This window comes from Scatophagus argus, chromosome 10 (assembly GCF_020382885.2).
Source record: "Scatophagus argus isolate fScaArg1 chromosome 10, fScaArg1.pri, whole genome shotgun sequence".
Taxonomy (NCBI): Eukaryota; Metazoa; Chordata; class Actinopteri; family Scatophagidae; genus Scatophagus; species Scatophagus argus.
The window spans coordinates 17,031,143-17,052,166 of NC_058502.1; the positions used below are offsets into that span (position 1 = coordinate 17,031,143).

General features: G+C 44.3%; 1 protein-coding gene across 7 annotated transcripts; it reads left to right on the forward strand.

Moving 5' to 3' along the window:
* Nucleotides 1-1,118: 1,118 nt before the first annotated feature.
* On the forward strand, nucleotides 1,119-20,078 carry srfb (serum response factor b). Of its 7 annotated transcripts, none has more exons than XM_046403044.1 (8): nucleotides 1,119-2,193; nucleotides 5,825-6,091; nucleotides 14,535-14,775; nucleotides 16,761-16,925; nucleotides 17,236-17,346; nucleotides 17,784-17,981; nucleotides 18,079-18,180; nucleotides 18,795-20,078. In XM_046403044.1, the coding sequence occupies exons 1-8, from the start codon at nucleotides 1,546-1,548 to the stop codon at nucleotides 18,830-18,832; spliced, it is 1,770 nt and encodes a 589-aa protein (XP_046259000.1). In that variant the 5' UTR covers nucleotides 1,119-1,545; the 3' UTR covers nucleotides 18,833-20,078. The 7 variants fall into 7 exon arrangements, with proteins under 7 accessions (XP_046259000.1, XP_046258999.1, XP_046259003.1 ...); XM_046403043.1 differs by having other exon boundaries at nucleotides 1,121-2,193; nucleotides 16,764-16,925; nucleotides 18,079-18,155; XM_046403047.1 differs by having other exon boundaries at nucleotides 1,121-2,193; nucleotides 16,764-16,844; nucleotides 18,079-18,155.
* The last annotated feature ends 946 nt before the right edge of the window (nucleotides 20,079-21,024 follow it).

The following is a 21,024-nucleotide window of genomic DNA, read 5'->3' on the forward strand; positions in this document are numbered from 1 at the left end:
CTAGTAGTACCATGCCAACTTTACACCTTAAAGCGTTCTTGTTGTAAAAATGCATACACTCGAATAAAAATCCCCAAGCATCCTGCTAACAAATCTTGGAGGAGAAACTATTTTCTGATAGCCTTAATATGTTTCATTCGTTTTAACCTGCCTGGATGGGTGCGTGTCATTTCAGACACTGCCAGATAAGTACACCAGGGTGTCTCTTGATGGATTTTCCTGATAATCTTTTTCAACAGAAGACATTTTGACATGCCACAACTGGAAATAATACAGTTGATTAAGGCTGAATTCCATTTAGCTACTTCAGTGTCAAAGTCCTGGTATTGTGCACGGTCACTGTCAAGACTTACTGGAACACACACATGTAGATTAGATTAGCATGTGGCACAGCAACATGAATTCAAGTTTATAAAAATTGTAACTACGAATACTTAATGTATCTTTGGCTTTTCAGCACAGCACAGTGGTCTTGCTTTTCTTAGGTGTGAGGCAGGTCTAGTCTTCAAGGTAACTGGCATGTTACAGGAGAGTTTATACTATTTTTTATTTTAGGAGAAAGAGATGAGTATATTATGCACACAAATAAAATAAAATCCTATAAATGTGATTGTTAAAATAATTTGGGACTTTAAGTGGCCTAATGCATACATGACAACCTTAATTCATCTTAACATATATCCATCAACAGTAAAACAATACTGCACAAAATCTTATCTAAAATCTCATCTACCGAATCATATTAAGTCCTTCGACCAACACAGATCAATAAAGGCATATACCAGCATCCAAACGGTGGGAAAACGTAGTTTGTGTTATGGCACCGGACAACCTGTGGGGAATAAAAACTTGCATGTTTTGTTATTTTGGTGTCTCTGTCTGTCCACGGTGACGTTGTCGGTAGCGCAACCATTTTGGTATTTATTCCAATGAGTCTGTCTTATCGACCAATGACAGCCTTACTCAGATAATCCTTAGCCAATCAATAGGCGACGCTGTGACTCACCAAATAAGGAGAGACAGCACCAAATAAGGAAACATTGTATCTCTTTATAAGGAGGGAAGTAGTTCCTGCGTTCTAATATCAATCCGCTGTCTTAAGCGCTCCTTTCAAAGGAGATGTTTTTATACGTCCCTGAACCGTGAAGAGATAGATGTTTTGTTAATGATGTAGTAAAAATAAGAATATTGGTGCTAACAGATCGACAACTGCGTTACTTTTGGTTGACAACACGGACTACGTGATATGGCGGAACAACATCGAGTGCGCTGTTCGCGTTTTCCTTTTTGAGAAAGTGTTCAGAGTTTTGGAAATAGAGGAGGAGGGTGAACCAAACTGAACCTGGGTTGAAGGGTCTTGGGGGCAGCATCACTTTCGAAAGTTTGTCTTGGTTATTTCCTGGAGTCTCTAAACCACCAACTGACCTGGTTTGTTTACATTTTGTGGCCCAGGCGTGTATGCATTTTTAGCAGTCCTTTACAAGGCAACGTGACAAGACTCCAGCTTGTTTGGCTGGTGTTTAGAGGCTCGGTCTAGTAAATAGAATGTTACCGAGCCGGGTCGGATCGGCACCATCTGGAAACGGATCAGCTTCAGGCAGAGGTACTACAGGGCACGGTTCGGGGGTTGTCGGCAGCGGGATCCGTCCCGTTTTGATCAGAGCAGGGCAAGCTTTACCGGGGGTCAGCGAGAGCGCCGGTGCTGCCGGGCGACAGGGGGAAAGAGACGCCGTTGGGATGCTGGGAGCTAATGGTCCAGGGGGTCCGAGAGGTGCGAGACCGGGGAACGGGACTGGGGTGACCCTTCTACAGACCGCCGTTCAGGGTAACATGGTGGGGTTAAACACCGAAGTTGTACTGTCTCATGGAAGCAGGTTCGATCCGGACAGAGAATGTGCTCCTCTGTGCAGCGGCTCGGATAATGACTCGGACTCTGGAGATGACGATGACCCAGTGGGCTCACTCGGAGACAGCAGGAGAGGAGTGAAGCGGGAGAGAGAGATGGAAGCTGCGGTGACGGGGCAGGAGGTAGGGGTAGCTCCCGGAGGTTACGGCATGGTGCCCGGAGGGGTCGCCGGGGCAAAACCGGGGAAGAAAACACGTGGGCGCGTAAAGATAAAGATGGAATTTATTGACAACAAGTTGAGACGTTACACCACGTTCAGCAAGAGGAAGACGGGTATTATGAAAAAGGTGAGTCAGGTGATGTTTTTGATTCTCAGCCAATTACTGTAATATATGATTTGAGTGCCACTCAGGTGTTGCTTGGTCCAAATACACAGCAGTACATGCTGCTGTGTATTCATTCATGGAGTTTGCAGTGAGGCTTGAGTTGCACCTTAATAATCTGCACAAGCATCACTCAGGTGGGGGAAAGTGCTGCATGGTTATTATAATATCCACAAAAAAGACGTGAATTTTTGGGCCAGAAAATGACATTTCATTTTTATTTCTTCCAAAAGACAATCGTGGCACAAACTGACTAACTGGATGCGAGGAAGTAAGAACATTCATGATAAGCAATTTGCTTAAAATAGACTTGAGCAAATGACAGATCTATTTATGACCATGCCCACCCCAGCTATCACTCACTCTCTCTCTCACACACACACACACACACACAGAGAGAGAGAGCCTGACCCACGAATGCACACAGATTTCCTGATTAAGTGGCAGACTCATTCATGCACATGTACCCGTACACTTCCATACACACAGACAGACAGACAGACAGGCAGGCCTAGAAGTGTTGGAAAGAGTTCCCATCATTCAGTGCACAGGCTGTTCCCCCAATCAGCATGAAGCAGGGCTTTGCTCACAGGCTGCAGCCATGTGGTGTGGAGCAGGAGCTGGAGCAGGGCCTGTAGGTGCCAACAGCTGACTAAACCCCAGAGAAACGGATCAGAGGACAGTCAGAGAGCACTCAAACAGAAGAGAGACGCCTGGGACTGTCTGTGTGTGCACTGTGGCGGTGGACATCTTGATGGAAGCGTTCAGCCTCGTCCGGTCAGCGATGTCTTGTTTTCAGATTTGCTTGCTGGGTCTGGCACATAATAAGCAGTTGACATTAAATATGACAGAACTTGCTCCACAGTTGTTAGAATTGCCTCCATTTCTGTCTATTAAGATTGGTACCGATGCAATATTTCCCTGACAATCCGCATCTCAAGCAGACAGTTGCTGCAGTGATAAAAGATTGCTGTGTGGCATATCTTAAGTTGATTATTTTGTGTGGAGCTCAACTGGTGATCATTAGCACAGCAGTTGTGTTGCTATACACACGGCCAGTTCATTAAGGCCGTAAATAAACACTTGTAGGCCATGCTTGATTGTAGTGGAAGAGTTCTCATTTGTCCTCACGTTACTTTGAAGTGTCTGTACTGTGTACTCGGCAGTATTTTTTTTTTTTTTTTTTTATGTATCCCGGACTGTTGTCGTGGAAACTGAGGTGTCTTCATGTAGGCTCTTGGCAGCATGAACACTATTTGACACAGTGTGCAAATGGAAATTTTTGAAAATGTTGCCTACACTATGTCAGCCATCACAGAAATTGACAGGTGGGTGGAGTGGGAAGATTCATAGTAGACTGGTCTCAAACTGGTTTCTAGAAAGAGCCTTGTTTCATAGTGAGGGATGTGATGAGTGAAGCACGGGCCTGTTTGTTCTCATCTCGTATGTGCTTTAGATTATGTGCACATAAACACTTGCACAATACAGATTGTTCAATTTGTGCTGCAGGCTCCTTGTGGTTCCCTTTTTTGTGTCATTATTTGTCCAGAAAAGGTCATGTTTTCATTAGTGTGCTGTCTGTCACTATGCTCAATAGGCTGCTTTCATGGCAGACATTTTGACTTGTCATTACAGGAAAAGCACAGGTGTTATTGATAACAGCAATTCCGCTTCCATTCCATTTAGCTGCAACAGTCAGCCTCAGAAGCTGGTCGGTGTGCACAAATCTGAGGCTCTGCAGCTGACTCAGTTCTATTGAATGCAACAATTATTAATGTTTTTATTTACACCTGCCCTTTTGCTGTTTTGATATTGTATGTCTGGTGTTTAAACAGCTGATTACTTTATTAGTTGACTGTTAAACATTCGCTGGTTCCATGTGAAGATTTGCAGTTTTTTGTTGTTGTTGTTGTTGTGTAATTTTTAATGTAGTATTTTGGCGGGGTTTGTTGGTGTTGGTTGAACAAAACAAGCCATATGAAGAAACCACCTACAACTCCAGGAACTTTGCACAGATAATAATAATAATCAAATATATAATGATAAGTGTGTGGTTGAGATTATGTTTTTAACTACCAGCAGACAGAAGAGAGCAGTGGCCACAAAAGCCACTGTTTTCTATTGTTTGGAATTACACAGCTACAGATGCACATATTTGCATCCGTGCGTATCCCATGTTCCTTCTTTATTAGATATACAGGCTTGACTGGGATGTTTTGTGTGACAGAGGAACCAATTACAGCCGGAGTGGACCCCTGCCGTCGTGAATATTTATGAGAAAATCATCAGAGCAGGGAAACTTATTAAAGTATTGTGTAGGTCCAGTTTGTGCTGCCACCTAGCACACTTAAGTTGACAAATGAGTCCTTTTCTGCCTTGGATGTCAGCCAAACATCAGGCCTTGTTGTTAGAGACCCTTCTGTGGCTGCTGCACAGCTAATCAAGCAGGATGACAGTGGGACAAGAGGATGACTGGAGCTGTGTAGTTCATTACCTGCTCCTGCAATGCTGCAATAGCAGTCAGTTTAAACAGTTCTTCAACACACGTGATTAATGTTGCTCAGGTGAAAGAAGCGCAGTGTAGCGTTGAGCCCATATAGCAGTAGTTGGTCATAATTACTGTGCTCTGTCGTCATTTTATTACACACAAAAGGCAATTACATGATCAGCCTCAGCATGTGCCCAGATATAGAAGACTGGGCTGATAGGGCCCATAATGAACACAGTGTTAGAATAAGGTTGCGTAAACCAGGATGAAGGCATCCTTTTACAGCAGCTCAATAAAATCTCTAAATTTGAATGTGATTGGTCTCCACCGTCTTGCTCTGCCTGATAGAATAGTGTGCTCCAGTTTACAATGGCACATTTGTCAGCGAGCTGCGGCTGTAACTGTGTTCACCAAGGTGATGGTAATGGCACTGTACCAGAAGCGTCCTCCACAGAACTTATGACTCATTTAGATCAAAAGCTTTTCTCAGGAGTTCGCTGTGAGTGCAACCTTGTAGTGTGTGTGTGTGTGTGTGTGTGTGTGTGTGTGTGTGTGTGTGTGTGTATGTGTATGTTGGATGGAGCTGAATCTTATTGTGCTTTTCCTTTACACTGGAGTGTTTGAATGTGAGTGTGTTGTTGTGCTTGCAGCGTAATGAATGATGAGTTGGTAGGCTGTGATGTCGGCCTCAGGTTTGTGCATGTTATGAACTTTTCCTTGTGTCCTCCGTCAGGACTGGGTTACTGCCACCGCCCACCCCCCACCCCCCTCCACCCTGGCCTATGTAAGCCAGTCCCTCACTGCAATCACTCTCTAAGCTATATCACTCTCTCTATTCTGGGAGCCTTATCTCATGTTATTTTAGCTTCATTTGTGCTATACGTCAGAGCTCATTACAGGGTGTTTTTAGATTGTAGTGTTTTCTTGGCCAGTTTATTTTTTTTACCTTTGGAATCTCTTATATTCTTTCCACTAGAGATTAATTCCTCTGTGAGATGAAGATAATCCATTCCCCAATTTGGCGAGCTGTATCTCTCTGTTGTTTGAACTCTAGCCTGACTCGTCCCCTCTGCCAGACACTTGAATTTTCTTCTTTCTGCTTCCTAGGCATACGAACTCTCCACCCTGACAGGAACCCAGGTTTTGCTGCTTGTTGCCAGTGAAACGGGCCACGTCTACACTTTTGCTACTCGCAAACTCCAACCCATGATCACAAGCGAAACGGGCAAAGCCCTGATCCAAACATGCCTCAACTCGCCAGACTCGCCACCACGCTCTGACCCCTCCATGGACCAGCGAATGAGCGCCACGGGCTTTGAGGAGACAGACCTCACCTACCAGGTGTCGGAGTCGGAGAGCATGGGCGACACAAAGGTGAGAATCAAGAGGAGGAAGATCTTCCTAAAGAATACATAATGTAAATGTGCAAAACTGACCAGTCCCCAAACCCCATTCCTCATGCTTAAAGTTAAAGTGTGACTCACTGACTGTCTGCTTTCTAGTGGAGACATGGACTACAGTGTGAATTTAAAAAAGGCCCTGATAAAGAACCATAGAGTCACCAATGGATATAGTGGGAAATCGCTCCAAAAAAGGCTAGACTAGCACACGAGGAGAGCAAATAAATCAAACCACAAGCAGTTGTGGAAAATAATCTTTGTCCTATTGTAAACACAGTTTTGAACTTTTGCCTGTTATATGTGAGGCCTCTGTTTTGGTCTCGTGGTTTGGGTTCTGAGCACTGAGTCATTTTTTAATTAAACCAGAAAGTCTCACTAGTCCTTCAAAGCGATCCACACTGCAGTGAGAGCCAGATCAAATGTGGATTATTATCCCACTTACTAAAGGGAGCTATCTACACATACGCTTTCTGACCTCTCATCCAGGAAAGCCTTGTAACACTCTGCTGCTGAGATAAATCACAGCAGGTCTGGGTTGTGTTAGGATGAGAAAGCCTGCTGTATGGAGGATTTGGGTGTTTATCTTTGATTTCGAGAAGGACTTGGGTTCACGGATGAAACGCTCGTTAATCGAAACGTAAGTGTGTACCTTTTTTAGAAACTGTCACGGCAGAAATAAGTTGAATTTAGGATGTGATGTGTTGAAATGATAAATAGTAAAAGATGAAAAGATGTTTTGTGTGACCTGTTGTCACCCCTCGTGTAAAGCGGCAGCAAACGTCCCTGCTTTTTTTCCCCTGCTGCATTACTCCCGGTGTTAGTCAGGTTTAAGAGATTTTGAAATGAAGCGATAAACTCATCAGCACCCACGTTTCACTGTCTTCACCTTCATCCAATCACATGCGAGGAAGCCGAGATTCCCTCCACTGTTTACGTGTCTTAAGTACGCCCCTTTGAAGACAGACACTTTCAGGCCCGTTTGCCTGCGTCCTGTTTTTAAGAGGCAATAACTAACACGTACCATACACCGTCAGGGATGGGAGCTCAACCTTTGCATGTTAAGCCACTCTCATACCCGCTCTGCTCATTGATAAAAATTAGATTCTGCCTCTGTTGCCATATATGGTATGGTTTCCCTGCCTGCTCTCTTGGCTGAGGCCCCTCACATTCCTTATAAGCTGCAGCTGTCTTTGGAGTCCTGTGACCCCCCCCCCCCCCCCCACACACACACACACACACACACACACACACACATGCACACCACCCCCACTCATTTAGTGATATGGAGTAGAGGTATGGATGTAGATATGAGCAGGTGGAATGGAAACGTTTAAGCGATACTTTTGTTTCATGTGATGTCTATTTAAGTGGCTGGCAGTGACACTGTGACCTCTGCCCCCAGCTGCAGTTGTGAGTGTGGGAGACCAGCATGGGCCCCTTAAACACAGCTCACAGTGGGAAACATGAGAAATTGTCAGCGTGTGATCCATGTCAGGATCCGCACTGTTACAGTTAGGACGTGGCACGAGGATGCGGAGGCCTCGATTTCAAGGGATCGTTTCTGTGCATGCAGGTCTGTCAGTGTGACACGCAGACGATGCGTGCACCTCTGCAGCGTCTGGACACCATTCATCAAGAGACTAGTATGTCATACATACAGTCCAGGCTAGTCTAAACAGTTCAGGGTTTGCAATGGCTGGTGAAAGAGGGGGGGGTGTGGAGGACATTTTGGAGAAGCCAAAGAGAAAGAGGAGGAGATGAGTGAAACTGTGGTGCTTGTTGCCCATATCCCTCTCGTTAGCTTAAGAGAGAGAGACACATGGAAAGATTTTAAAATATCAACAGCAATTGGTGATGTAACGCTGCAGCCATTTTGTTATTTTGTTGTGTATTTTTTTTCTACTGTCATGGCTGATGAGCTCAAGCACCGGTAGAGTGGACTTTGATGGATGTGGAACGTTTCCTAAACTCAGGGCATCTACTGTTTTATCTAGCATAGTGACAAATATTAATATAAGTAGGCTTGAGTCTGTAGACATAATATGTAATATTTCCACCTGTGCACTTTACATTATCTTAAATGAAGTCAGCAAACTTGATTAACGCGATGTGAATGACACTTTAAAATGTTAACTTGTCTGTTAACATCTCTGCCTGAGTCACGTCACATAGATTTTCATCAGCAACGGTGGTCAATAAATAATGTCTTTTGTTAGATTGCAGAAATTCCATACCGTGCATTTCATTAATGTTAGACTTCATGTTTTGGGGCTGGCTCACCAAATTAAAGCCTTTGATGATTCAGAGTTTCCTCCTTCCTTGGCAGTGTTATCAAAGTTCTGCTGAACATTTTAAACAAATTTTAAGGTTTCCCTTCAGAGTCATGCTTCGTATTACAGTATGCACTCAGCTTTGTGTTTTTTTAAGCCTTTGAAAAGACTCTGAGTCACACCAAAATCGCTTAATCGTGATTGCGCTGATGCATCTAGCTGGGCTGAATAAATCCTTGGGTCAGTGTCACCACACCTCAGTCTGGTACTGAGGGCTGATCTATCAGGGGCAATGATGTGCACGGGCTTCTAGAAACCGTATTTGGCTTGACTACTTTCATGAGTCAAATTCAGTCTGTTATTCCCCTGAGAGTGTCTTCCTTTGGGCAGAATGCAGTGTTAATGATGAGACATTAAATGTAAGGTGCATGACTCGCTTTGTCTGGAAAACTCTCGCCTCATGTTGCCTCTGTGACTGCTTCTTAATATTAGACGTTCCTACAGTACAGATGTTTTTATGCTTTCCGGGTTATTTTTGGAAGGGAATGGCAAATCCCACAACTCATGTTTGCTTAGAGGATCTAGCTTAGGATAGAATTCTCTCTATCAGTCTCCTTTGGTTTAACCCCCCCCCAAACGCCTTCCTTCCATCTTGTTCTCTCTCTCACTTTCTCTCTCTCCTCCCTGCTGTTCTGGCTTTTAGTGCTCTTGCTGTTGTAACCCCAGTGAAGTTTATTTGTTGCTCTCCTTGTTAGTGCAGATCACATTGTCTTTGCCCCCCATCCCACTAAGATCACTTAGTGACTGACCAGCAGCTGACATGCTTGTTTTCCCTGCATTGTGGCTCTTCAGACATCTCGCACACATTCATGTGTATACATTTGAATTTGCCTCACTAGAGAAATGAAAGTGATTTGATAATTAATTCGCAGCATCAAACGGAGAACAGTACTGAACAGTGTCGGTGTGTGTTCCCGTCTAGCTGTTACCGTTGGGCAGAGCTGTGGCTTGAAGAAGGTGACAAGAGAGAATCACTGAGATAATGGAAAGTTAATTTGCTCAGATATGTGCTCTTATCACAAGGCTGCTCCTAAACAGACTGTATGAAGAGAGAGGTGGTGGTGTCAGAGGGAGAGCAGCATGTTGGCTGTGTTAGAGTGGAGAAAAGCAATGTTATGTCACCCCCCCCCTCCTCCTCCTCCACCCCCTTATTTTACAGCAAGCAACTGGACAGGTCAGCCGCCATTGGCTGCACCTCCTCCTCTTGGGCTGCCTTGCCTTTTTTAGCAGTCCCAAATGGAGCTGCAAATTCCATGTTGCTGGCAGGGTGACAGGCTGGGAGATGGGAGCCAGCAAATGGGAGATTAGACGAGGGCCAGGCACCAGTCAACTGCACAATGGCCTCTCTCCAACCAACACTGGACTGGTCTACCAGTTGTCACCTCCGATTTGGAGTGATTAATTCCTCATGAATAGGGAATCAAATATGTCCGTCTCATTTTAATTACTCTCTCATTTCCTCCTCCTTTAAAGCACTGTCTTCCATATGATGTCTGTGAAGGAAAGCAATGGGTGCTTCTGTTCTTTTTACCATATATAGATCCCTTAAATACACATAAAATATTGGAAACCAGCACATTGAAAGAACTGTAAACGAGGGAGAAGAAAATGTCTCTGAATTCTGATTCCTCTATTTGCACGATTATAAATTGTGACTTCATTTGTTATGTACTGGTACCTCATTATACTAAGTTTGTTTCCCAGCTTGGTCTCTGCTTGTGTTATTTGTTTTTTGAAAGCAAGGAGAGCAGTCTTGAGGCTGATTTGAACACAAGTGGTAAAAAGGGTATCTGGGATAAAACAATTAAATACAATTCATAACTATCCAACTCAACTTGTGTGCTCGAGTACAAAGAAATCTAAAGTATTGTAGTGCTGCAGCTAATGATTATATTCACTTTCAGTTATTTTCTGTCAGGAAAATTTCTTAAAAAAACAAAACATCCATAACAACTTTCCAGAAATCTTCAGATTGCTCGTGTCATCTGAGGAAAAACTCCTCAAAAATATATTTTACCTAATATAACATAAGCAGTAAGTCCTGAGAAGCTAGAAGCAGGTAAAGTGTGGCACGGTGGTATAATGTGTCAGCATGTAAAAGCAGCAGGAGATGGACAGGACCTAAGGAGGAAATGACCGTGCTCAGGCTTTGGCTGCATCACAGATGAATCTCTGCTCTCACTTCTGGCCTGAAGGAATGCATGGCACCACAGCAGGTTATGTTTACTATGCATCGCCCCGACCAGCGCTGTTTATAGACTGGACAGTCGAACAGGAGGCACACGGAGATGGTCAAACAAAGCAGTAGGTCAGTGGAAGCTGGCTATGTAGGTCACCGAGATATTGACTTTGACTAGACTCTTAGACTAGGACATATGATAAACCCTGTGTGACTAATTAGTGTATACTTTCTGAAACCCTAAACTCTCAAGCAAGAGCAGCCATTTATTTCTCCATTGAGCAGTGTAATATGGAAAGGCTGGGACATGGTGACCTTGTCCCCTTGGTGAGCCATGTTGTCCTTTTTTTTTCTCCCATTTTACATTTGTATAAGAAGCATCTCCGTCCGTTACGACAATTCAGTCATTTTTGTGCGGCCCTCGATGGTGAGAACTGCTCAATCGGATGGCGTCTGTCCTCACACGTGCCCTCCTGTTGCCTCAGCTGGCCCACAAAGGGTTAATTCCCCCTCAGAGGTGCTCAGGTTTCCCGCCAGCTGTCTGTACCCTCAGCTGTTTGTAGTCTCTGTCGCTCCCCTATCCTGTCCCCTGTCCCAAAGCTCACACATTTCTGATCCTGACCCCTCGCCTGCCCCACACAGACTCTGCTGCTTACTGTGGCTAAAAAGTGCTTCTTGCTCCTCTTGACACCACCTTTTGTTATGATGTAATATGTAAGACATGTGCTGATATAGAGTGAGATATTCCCATTTGTCTTGTTTAGTTTTACTGAACATGATACTATAAGGATGTGGTGACAGCTGTGTCTGCACAATCTGGCTGTCCGTAATCAGTCCGTGGTGAAGGACAGGTCTAATAGTTGGACAGTAGAGGAATGATTGGTCATTTTGTAAATTTATTCAGTTTTCCCTCTTGGTTGAAAGGGCAGAACAACTGTGATTCGTCTGTGTGGCCCTCCCCCTCTGACTTTCCAGCTGCTGTTTAACTAAAGAGGTAAAGGACCTTGGACTGTCAGAGCCCCTCAGCAGGGCCTGGATCTGAGCTGCACACCAACTGACTGCTCAGCACTGTGTAGTTTTGATTTTGTATACTCTTGTTGATTCAGAGCAGCTTGTATAAGACACCACCTGCTGAACCATCTGTATGTGACGAGGCTCATGAGAGTCGCAGTTAACTGCAGCACCCCTGATGATATGACTTTTTTAACTGGTCCAGTAAATAAAAAAATAAAGAAAAGAAAAACAGCTTTGGCTTAGTCATTGCATGAGCCATGCTAGCAGACTATCATATACACTGAGGTGTCAGCTGAGTGTATTGTGGCTGAAGACTAGGAGTCGAGCCTTCTAGTAGCTCCCTCTATTTGTTTGCATGGTAGTGGTGGTGCGGCTGCAAGGCCTTATCAGTGGAGTCCCTGCTGGATCCTCTACCTCTCACCCATGTAATCAGTCACATATAAAAACCAACAGTGCTCTTTTAAGAGAGGTTGGCCTTGCCTGCCTCTGTGCTTCCTTTCTCTTAGTAATAATGACTGTGACTCTTGAGATTTACAAGCAACACACCTCAGTCATTTGCTTGTAAGCCTGTCTGTTGTTTCCAGCTACTGAGGCTGTATTATTTCACTCACCTTATCTGTCATACTGCTGCAGTGTGGTTTGTGTCTATGACACAGCAGTTTTGTCCCAGTTCTGTTGCTTGATCTTCCAAAGGACATGGTCAGCATACGTATGTCCTTCAGAGGACATAAAGTCTTGGCTGAGCCTGCACCTTCTCACCAAGCAATGAGGTCTTTCCTCAGAGTGAAGTGTGGAAGTTGCCCTAAAATGGCTGACAAAGTGTAAATACCACTATGAAACTGGGTTCCCAAATTCCACATTACCATATTAAATACTGCAAGTTGTAACATGTCACTTCGGTACACTGTAACTTTCATTTCTCTGTGTCGCTCAGTGATTAAAGGGATACTCTAGTGATTATATATTGCACTGAAATGAAGTCTGGGTGCTCAGAAGAGACAGATTTAAAAAGGAATCGTCAAAATGAAAACCAGCAGAAAGTCTGACATATTTGGATTTTTAATCTCCAGTGTGACTTAAGACCCCATAGTGACCCCATGACTACTGGACTAAAAATCTGTGTATATGAAATCGGCCAGCAACAAGAACAAACATCGAAGTTTATGTCTGGCATCCATTATTTACATTATGCAGTGGCTTTTTCATTGGTCCATAAGGCAGACAGGAAATGGGGAGGGGGCAAAAAATACTTCTGACCTGACTGGAACCAGAGATTGAAGTGTGTACAAAGCATTATGGGATATTGAGGACTGCAATACGCAGGTTGTGTCCTCAGAACTGATGATGTCCCCTGTACTCTGAATACATGGAGAATCAGGTGATCAAGGCAGTGAACTGGGACACACACATATGCATCCTTGTTGGACTTGCAGCTGTCATTTATCTTTACGGGCCTTTCCTCTTGTCTTACATTAACGTAACCCAATAGGGAGTATTCAGTCTCTGCTGATGATGTCTCAGCAGCGTCTCGGTGTTTAATCAAACCCTCAAAGAACATAGCACCCACAGGAGAAAGCGAATTCTTACGTGCCTTTTTAGTGTGCTGGTTTATTGCCATTGTACTATTACAGATCATTAGTATCAAGTGATAAGTGTTTGTATAAGTGCGTTGGAATCGGGCACGGTGGGTTTCGATGTGCTTTATCGTCCTGGCTGAACGCCTACCCTGCTCTTATGATGCAGCCCACTCACCAACACATCCTGCTCTGCTGTTCAGTGGATGTTCACATTAGCGTATGGTGTGATGCTGCGTCTCTCCTCCTTTGATCATAGCTTTATGCGAGCATCTCATCTGCCCGATTTTAACAGAACAACATGGTCAGCTAGTTGTCATAGCAGCTCGACGAAATATGAGCACAGTGAAATGGTGATGGATGTTGGATTGAGGTTGATGCTGTGAGTCTTTAAGTATGTGTCGGAGTACACAGTCGTGTTTCTGCTCATCTGCTATGTTTCTTTTTTCTCTATTGGATATCTTACACTGAAATTCCTACATTCACTGTTGACAACTGGAAACTTTTGTCTCTGACTTGCAACATGCAACAAACTACTGGTTTTGCATTTAAGAATGGCATTGCTCAGTGAAACTCAGCGCTGATTATTTTCGTACTTATGGATGCAATTAGAGGGGTCCCAGCCAGTTTCCCTACCTTGTTTATGTCTTTTGCCCCAAGTCTATTAAAACCCACTCTGGATTCTGTCACCCATGCACTGATCCTTGAAAATACTGTGAGCATTAAGGCCTCCTCCTCCTCCTGCCGACCCTGCTTTCAGCCTCTCACAGAGGAAAGGCCTCATTAATGGTGTTGTTTTAGGTGTCCTCATATGAAACTCATCTGCTGTTGCTTTTGCAGTCACTGGAATAAATGGGTTGTAGCAGAGTAGAGCAAGTAGGCTACTAATGCATCAGTTTGCACATGCATCTGATTTTGCACATCGAGTTCAATTTACTCGTCAAGGTAATGAATTTGGATTCAGACTTAACATTTTTAACAGGAAGTTTGAGTAAGAAACTGTAGATTTAAGATGTTGCCATTTACCAGTCACAGAAGGCCTATCAAAAGGCAATAGTACATTGCATTGTGGGAACTGTAAGAGCCAGTGTTTTGGAAGCTTGACCCACACTAAGGTTGATGGATCCCTCAGCTTCTACTGCTTCAATTTTCACCGTTCTCTTATACAATTAAGTTTTAAGTTTATAGTATTTCAATATTCAATTACTGGAGCACTCCTCAACCCAGTCCTGTTCTTCTCTAGAAGAATCCATTGATAATGTAATTCCATCAGATGATCTTTCCTGTCTTCATACTCACAGTGTTTGCTTTCTGCCACAGGATACACTGAAGCCAACTTTCACAGTCGCCAGCCTACCAGGCACTACCAGCAGCGCCCAGTCCACAGTACCCACCACCTCCACCACCATGCAGGTGAGCAGTGGACCTTCGTTTCCAATCACCAACTACCTGGCGCCTGTCTCGGCCAGCAGCAATGTCAGCGCCAACGGTACCGTCCTCAAGACCGCCGGCGCCTCCACGGGGGTCATGCAGCTGCCCAGCGGCTTCACTTTCATGCCTGGTATGTAAGAGAGTAAAACCTGCCGTCTTTACCTCAACATCCAGAGTTTTGTTACAATTCTCATTTCTTTTCTTTACACTTTGATTAACATCACTCTTCACGATCACAATGACACTTGTGCAGGCCTTCATGTTTTGTGAATGTCACTGTGTTGTTCAGTTTATTAGCTGATTAGAATTTGAATGGCGCCTCGGCTTGACCTCAGCCATCGTGTCGGGGTGGTCGTGCCTCTCTCTCTTTGAGCTGTTTCCATCACACAACAGCCCCTCATAGCCAGTCAACATCACTCAGCGCCCTGAGATTTTACAGAGCCCACAGTATACAGCAAAGCCACGTCTATTGGCCGCTGGCCTTGCCTTTGATTGTCATTTGGGGATAGGAATAATTAAGTGAGAAGGACACAATAGACTTGGCAGTGAGGGCTGATGAACACGGCCCATAATTAGTCATGAATATTCAATGAAGGATCTGTGGCTTGTGCTGAAATTATAATTGAGGTGTACTCTGTGGAGCCGAAGCTTTGTGACAGAGTGGTCCTGAACTAGATGTGACCCTGTGTTAAGTTGGGGGGGTGGGGGTATGGTTTACAGATGCACTCTGAAACACAGGGGAGCTCTACCACACTGACTCAATGAGGACCTCGGGGCAGCAGGCTCTGATTTGGGGATCCCTAAGGTCTTTCTAAATTGGCTTTCCCCAGTAATTATTCATTCCACTTCTGTGGATGTGTGCTGAGGAATAAAGGGGTTACATCTATGGGTCTCCAAGTGGGACCTGGGGATGCCAAGGGTCATGACTCCACCAAAGGCATGATGAATATTTGAATTTCATCATAATTTCACTTGATATTATTTCATCTGTGCAATGAGCTCAGTTCTCTGGAACATGTATCTGGACCGCCCATGACATAAACTACTTGACAAGGCTGGTTGTCACTTAAATGCTGACGGGTACAAGAGTGTCTGTTTCACCTGGGAGGATTAACGGGCCCAGTGCTCATCAGTGTTGTGTTTTCTCAGTACTGGCAGTAATGTCAGTATCTAGTTGTTGCTGTGTGTTGGTTGTCTGCTCTGCCACAGCTGAATGGACAGACACATGATGCCCACTGATGGGTCCTGTATGTAACTGACAGCTGAAGGACAGCCAGGCAGAGCCTCTGCCACCTCCCTCCCATTTTTTTTCTTTCTCTTCCTTCTCCAAGCTTCTCTCTAACACTCTCTCTCTTTCCACCCTCTCCCTCCCTCCAATTGCTCTCTCCCTCTCTTGCCTGCACACTCCCTCTCTCCTCTACACCACCTGTCTGGCACATAGCAGCAGTGCCAGGTGGAACAACACACCCACCCACACTAAAACCTCCTCAGCTGACAGCTTGACAGGGCCTGCCCACCCTCCTGAAGCAACTGTCAGTGGAGCATATGACCAAATGTGAGGGTGTAACTCCACAGTCATGTTAAGGAAAAAAAAGCAAACAAAAAACGGACACATGATGCAACGTTTAAAAGATGATTTTGGCTGGCCTTTTATGAAGCATTAAGCTGTAATTTAGAATTTTTCGCCGTGAGCACTGTGAAGAAATGGTGTTACAAGCAGAGGAAATACACGTGGATGTAAACAGTGCATTGCAATTTAAAAGATTTTTACAAATGGCTTTGCACAAGAGAAAACTCAACACTTTTAATATCAATTACTTCAAAATTAAAATCACTCTTGTTGCTGTTTGTTGCACCGCAGTCATTTTATCTAGCCTAATCACTTAGAACTTGCTAGATGGATGAATGATATTATGTTATAGATTGCAACATCACTAAATGTATACATTTTATATGAGCTTTGCCAACTGAAGGTCGTTTATTTCTGAGTCGTTTGTAGAAATTTACTCTGTTATTTTCAAACTGTACTTTCCCTTGGCACTTAGTATAATTTCCTCCTTGTGGTGTGTGTCTATGTGTGTGTGTGTGTGTGTGTGTGCGCACATGCCCCTCCAGCAGGCACCCCTCTCCCCCCTGGCACCCCCACCATTCCTCTGAGCCAGCTGCAGCAGCACTCCCTGGCCCTCCAGGGGCAGCATGGTCAGTCCCTGACCGCCGCCTCACAGCCACAGCAGGGACAGCAGGCTGTCTTCCGCTTCCCTGCTGCTGTCTCCCTCACAGGTGACCTGCCCTGCATGCTGCCACCACTGTGCCTGCTTATACTTATCATAATCACATCCTCATAAAGCTGCTGCTGATGCTAGTACTGCTGCCTCTTCTGCTGTGACTAACAATCGTGCACCTACTGTTGGCATTACTAATGGTACTTGTGCGGTGACATCTTCTCCCTCAGCTCAGTAGTACTGCCAGTGCTGCCATATGCCACCCCCACTGCTGCTCTCCCCGTAGTCCCACTGCAGCTTCTGCTGTTCCTCGTGTGGGGTGTTTCATGACTTACCGTAGTGGCCATATGTTCTCTGTATGCCTCCAGGAGCGGGAGTCCCCCAGCAGCTCCAGGCTATCCAGGTTCACCCCAACACTCAGCCCACCTCCAACAGTGACAGCAGCCCAGAGATCTCCCACACCCCCACAAATTCCACCGGTAAGTCCTGCCTCCTTCGGGTACCTCCTGGGATGAGAATTTGTATGTTTTCTTAGAGAAGTCACATTTAGAAACAGTGCATACTGGCACTCCAGATGGTGCAAAGAGGCTACCAGAAAATGTGACGTGCAGTGTTCAAAATTCACACAATGTACTGATAACATACAGCAGCTTGTGTAGAGACTCCTTTAAAATGAGGTTGTGTTGTATTTTTGCTGCTTGCACCGTCATGTTTTCCATTCTGCTCCTGTCTGAAATGAGTTGTGTCCTCAAGGACAGTGTTATTGTGCCATAGCACACTTCACCATCAGGAGTTATAAGTTGAATTTAGATGGATATTCAGCGCCATCTGCTGGTCAGCATGCATACACGCCTCTTGCCCTCAGCGTGACTCGCGCTTTCTCTCCCTCCTCCTCCCTCCCCTGCTCTCCTTCCAGCAACAGTGAGTCTCCCAGCAACCATCGTCACCTCGTCAGTGCCAACATCTGTGGCGGGTCACATGATGTACCCGAGCCCCCACACAGTGATGTACGCCTCCACGCCGGCTCTGGCCGACGGGGGGTTGGCTGTGCTCAACGCCTTCTCCCAGGGCACCACGGCCATGCAGGTGTCCCACGCACAGGCCCAAGACACAGGTGAGGGACACGGGGAGAACACACACCGTTCACTTGGTGACAAGTGCAGAACACTTTGTCATTTGTGAATAATTTCAAATAAACATAATGCCCCCAGGTGCTGTCCCTCAGGTGTTCCTCACAGGACCTCCAGGCACGGTGCAGATCCCCGTCTCAGCGGTGCAGCTACACCCAGTACGGCAAGATCTGCATTTTACAAGTGAAACTCTCATATTCCCTATGCAACCAGCATGTCACGTGATCGCACTGATGCATCCTAACAGAGCACTGGCACACAGAGGCCACAGGGTTGTCGCCTGCCGCCTCTTTGTATGAATGTGAATGATCAGCTGGCAGTTTGTTTTTATCTGTGATGTGCACCAAAATACACATGAGATAGACTTAACAAAACACAACTGTAGCGGTGCATGGGAATCAAAAGCTTGGATCTTTTTTGTTTACCTTAAGTCCAGTCCAGAAAAAAAAAAAAATCATAGAGATTTCACTTATGTGAACTGGTTTTAAATATATTGGTTTTTAATGAAATGTAACTCTATATGAGATGCAAATCCTATAGAACTTAAAGTTATGTGTGGTGTGGTCTTATGTCTGTCCCAGGAGTTTAAATAGAGAATATAATTACATAACTTAAATATTACAGAAAACATCAGGCTCTGTTTTGTTTGTGTTTTCTGTTTTACACGACTCCATGATAGGCGGCATGCAGCGCAACAGGTTTTCCATCTGTGCTGAGTGTTGTGTGATGTGATGACTTGTGATTGGTTGTCCTCGAGGCCCTGCACCGTGTCCTGACCTAGCTGTGTTGTGTTCCAGATGGTGATTGGCCAGCAGTCGAGCGGCAGCAGCAGTAACCTGACGGAGCTCCAGGTGGTCAACCTGGATGCGACACAGAACTCGAAGAGTGACTGACAGACGGCTGGAGCTGTTTAACATGGCAGACCCAGGGACACAGACAGACAGACTGACATCTCTATTTATTGATGCCTTCCAACAGAGTTTCACATCACACTTCAGAATGTGACTTTAAAGTACATATATACACACACACACACACAATCAAAGGGCATATGTGTGGCTGACCCTTACACAGTATACAGTATGTTTTGGTATACAAATATATATATATTCGCAGATGTATAAGAAATATATCCCTACACCCATCATCGGAAGCTATTTTCTATGCTGTTAGATGGTGTTATTTTTGTGTGTGTTTTTTGAAAATGTGTAATTACATGTACACACACACACTGCAATGTGCCACAGCTTCACACCAGCCAAAGAGACATTTGTTTGTCTGAATGTTCCAGTGTGAGCAGCTCATGCACCAGCATGTGTGTCTGTGTGTGTGTGTGTGTGTGTGTGTGTTTGCGTGTGTGTGAGTGTGTGCGCGCGCGCACCTATCTGGGGTTCAGAAGTGGGCCGGGAGATGCTTATTGATTTAAAAAAAAAAAAAAACAACAAACAAACAAAAAAGCAGACATTTGGAAATGTACATATTTTTTTTCTTTTGATAACTTTTATTTTTAGCCTGATTTAGTTTGTGCAACGGCATGTAGTTGTTTTTTTACATAGTGGTTTTGTATGTACATGAAAATGATTTGCATAAAGAAAATGAATTATTTACATTTCTATGTAAATTAATTTAATATACTATCATATGTTGATATACTGTCATGCTGTTGGGAGTTTTCACTACAAGATGGACAAAGAATGCTGGATGTTTACTACAGGTTTCTGATTGTGACATTTGTAGAGGCTGTACTTCAAGCTGGTTCAAGTAGCTGGGTAGCAAAATGTAAAACAGAAGGGATTTATGACTTACTGTTAACATACTCTTTAGCTGGGAAGACATCTGATGTGATTAGCATCAGTTTTGCATGTCAGGTTTCTTAATGAAGTCCTGATCTGGCACTTTTCTGAGGGTATAAATTGTTCAACTGTGACAATCTGATAGAAATGTTCATTTATTTTAAACTTTAGCATAACGCCATCTACATTTTCACATAGAAACATGAATTCATTTCTGCTGACAGTAACTCGGTTAATAATAACCCCCCCCCCCAAAAAAAAAGATATTTAGTTTATTCACTTACTTTTGAATGCCAAAATAGTTGACATGAAGCTTCTGTGGATGATGAAACAGAGTGCTCATCAGGACATCAGGGGAATAAATGAACTTTATATTCCAGCTTGTTTAAAAAAAAAAAAAAGAAAAAAAAAGTTATCCATTGTAAACCTGTCGCTCTGATTTGTCTCCACTAGACTGCAGAACTTTTAACAATGTGATGCTACTACTGGCTTGAGTCAGGGCATTTGACACAAATCTCCTGCCTGACGAGACACTGTATAGACTTGACAATGCCACTTCAAAACTGCAATCAATGCCTTGGTATTCCCTTGTATGGAAGCACTCTGTTATCCAGTGCAGCCTCAGTGCTGTGCTAGTACAACGGTAATGAGGATGAATATTTTTCTAAGAACAAGGATCTCTTAATTTGGAAAAGTGACTTCAGGTGCTTTCAAATATGAATATGCTCCTCAAGAACTGTAAGACCCTCGCTGACTGCAATCTCAGTATGTACCTCAACAATCATTAAGAATGAGAGAGTTATTAGACTGAGAGCCTTCCTTCTGCACCATAGTGCCTCTTTTCCATGGCTGATTTCTTAATCACTGCAAGGCAAGGGAAATGTAGGATTTACTTATTTCCAGACCACTTCACATGACTCTGGGCCCTGTCGTTACAATCCTCTGCCATGCCCAGAGATTTCTGACTCATTTCTACAGAATTAGCTGGATGACTGAGTGTGGCTGGCTTGAAGCCAAAGAGAGTTTGAGGATAAAGTACCCAGGCTGACTGCTGTTCACTTATTCACTGGTGAGAGAGGTCATTTTCACGCTCAGTGTTTTCTGGTCTGTTCCTGTACGTGATGTCAGATCATCCTGCAGGGCTGTTAGGAGAATAACAGGTTAAAGACGCTCAGTTTCCCCATATCATCTGGTGGTTTTTCAAAGATATTTTAAAAGGGGATGGTTGAACAGA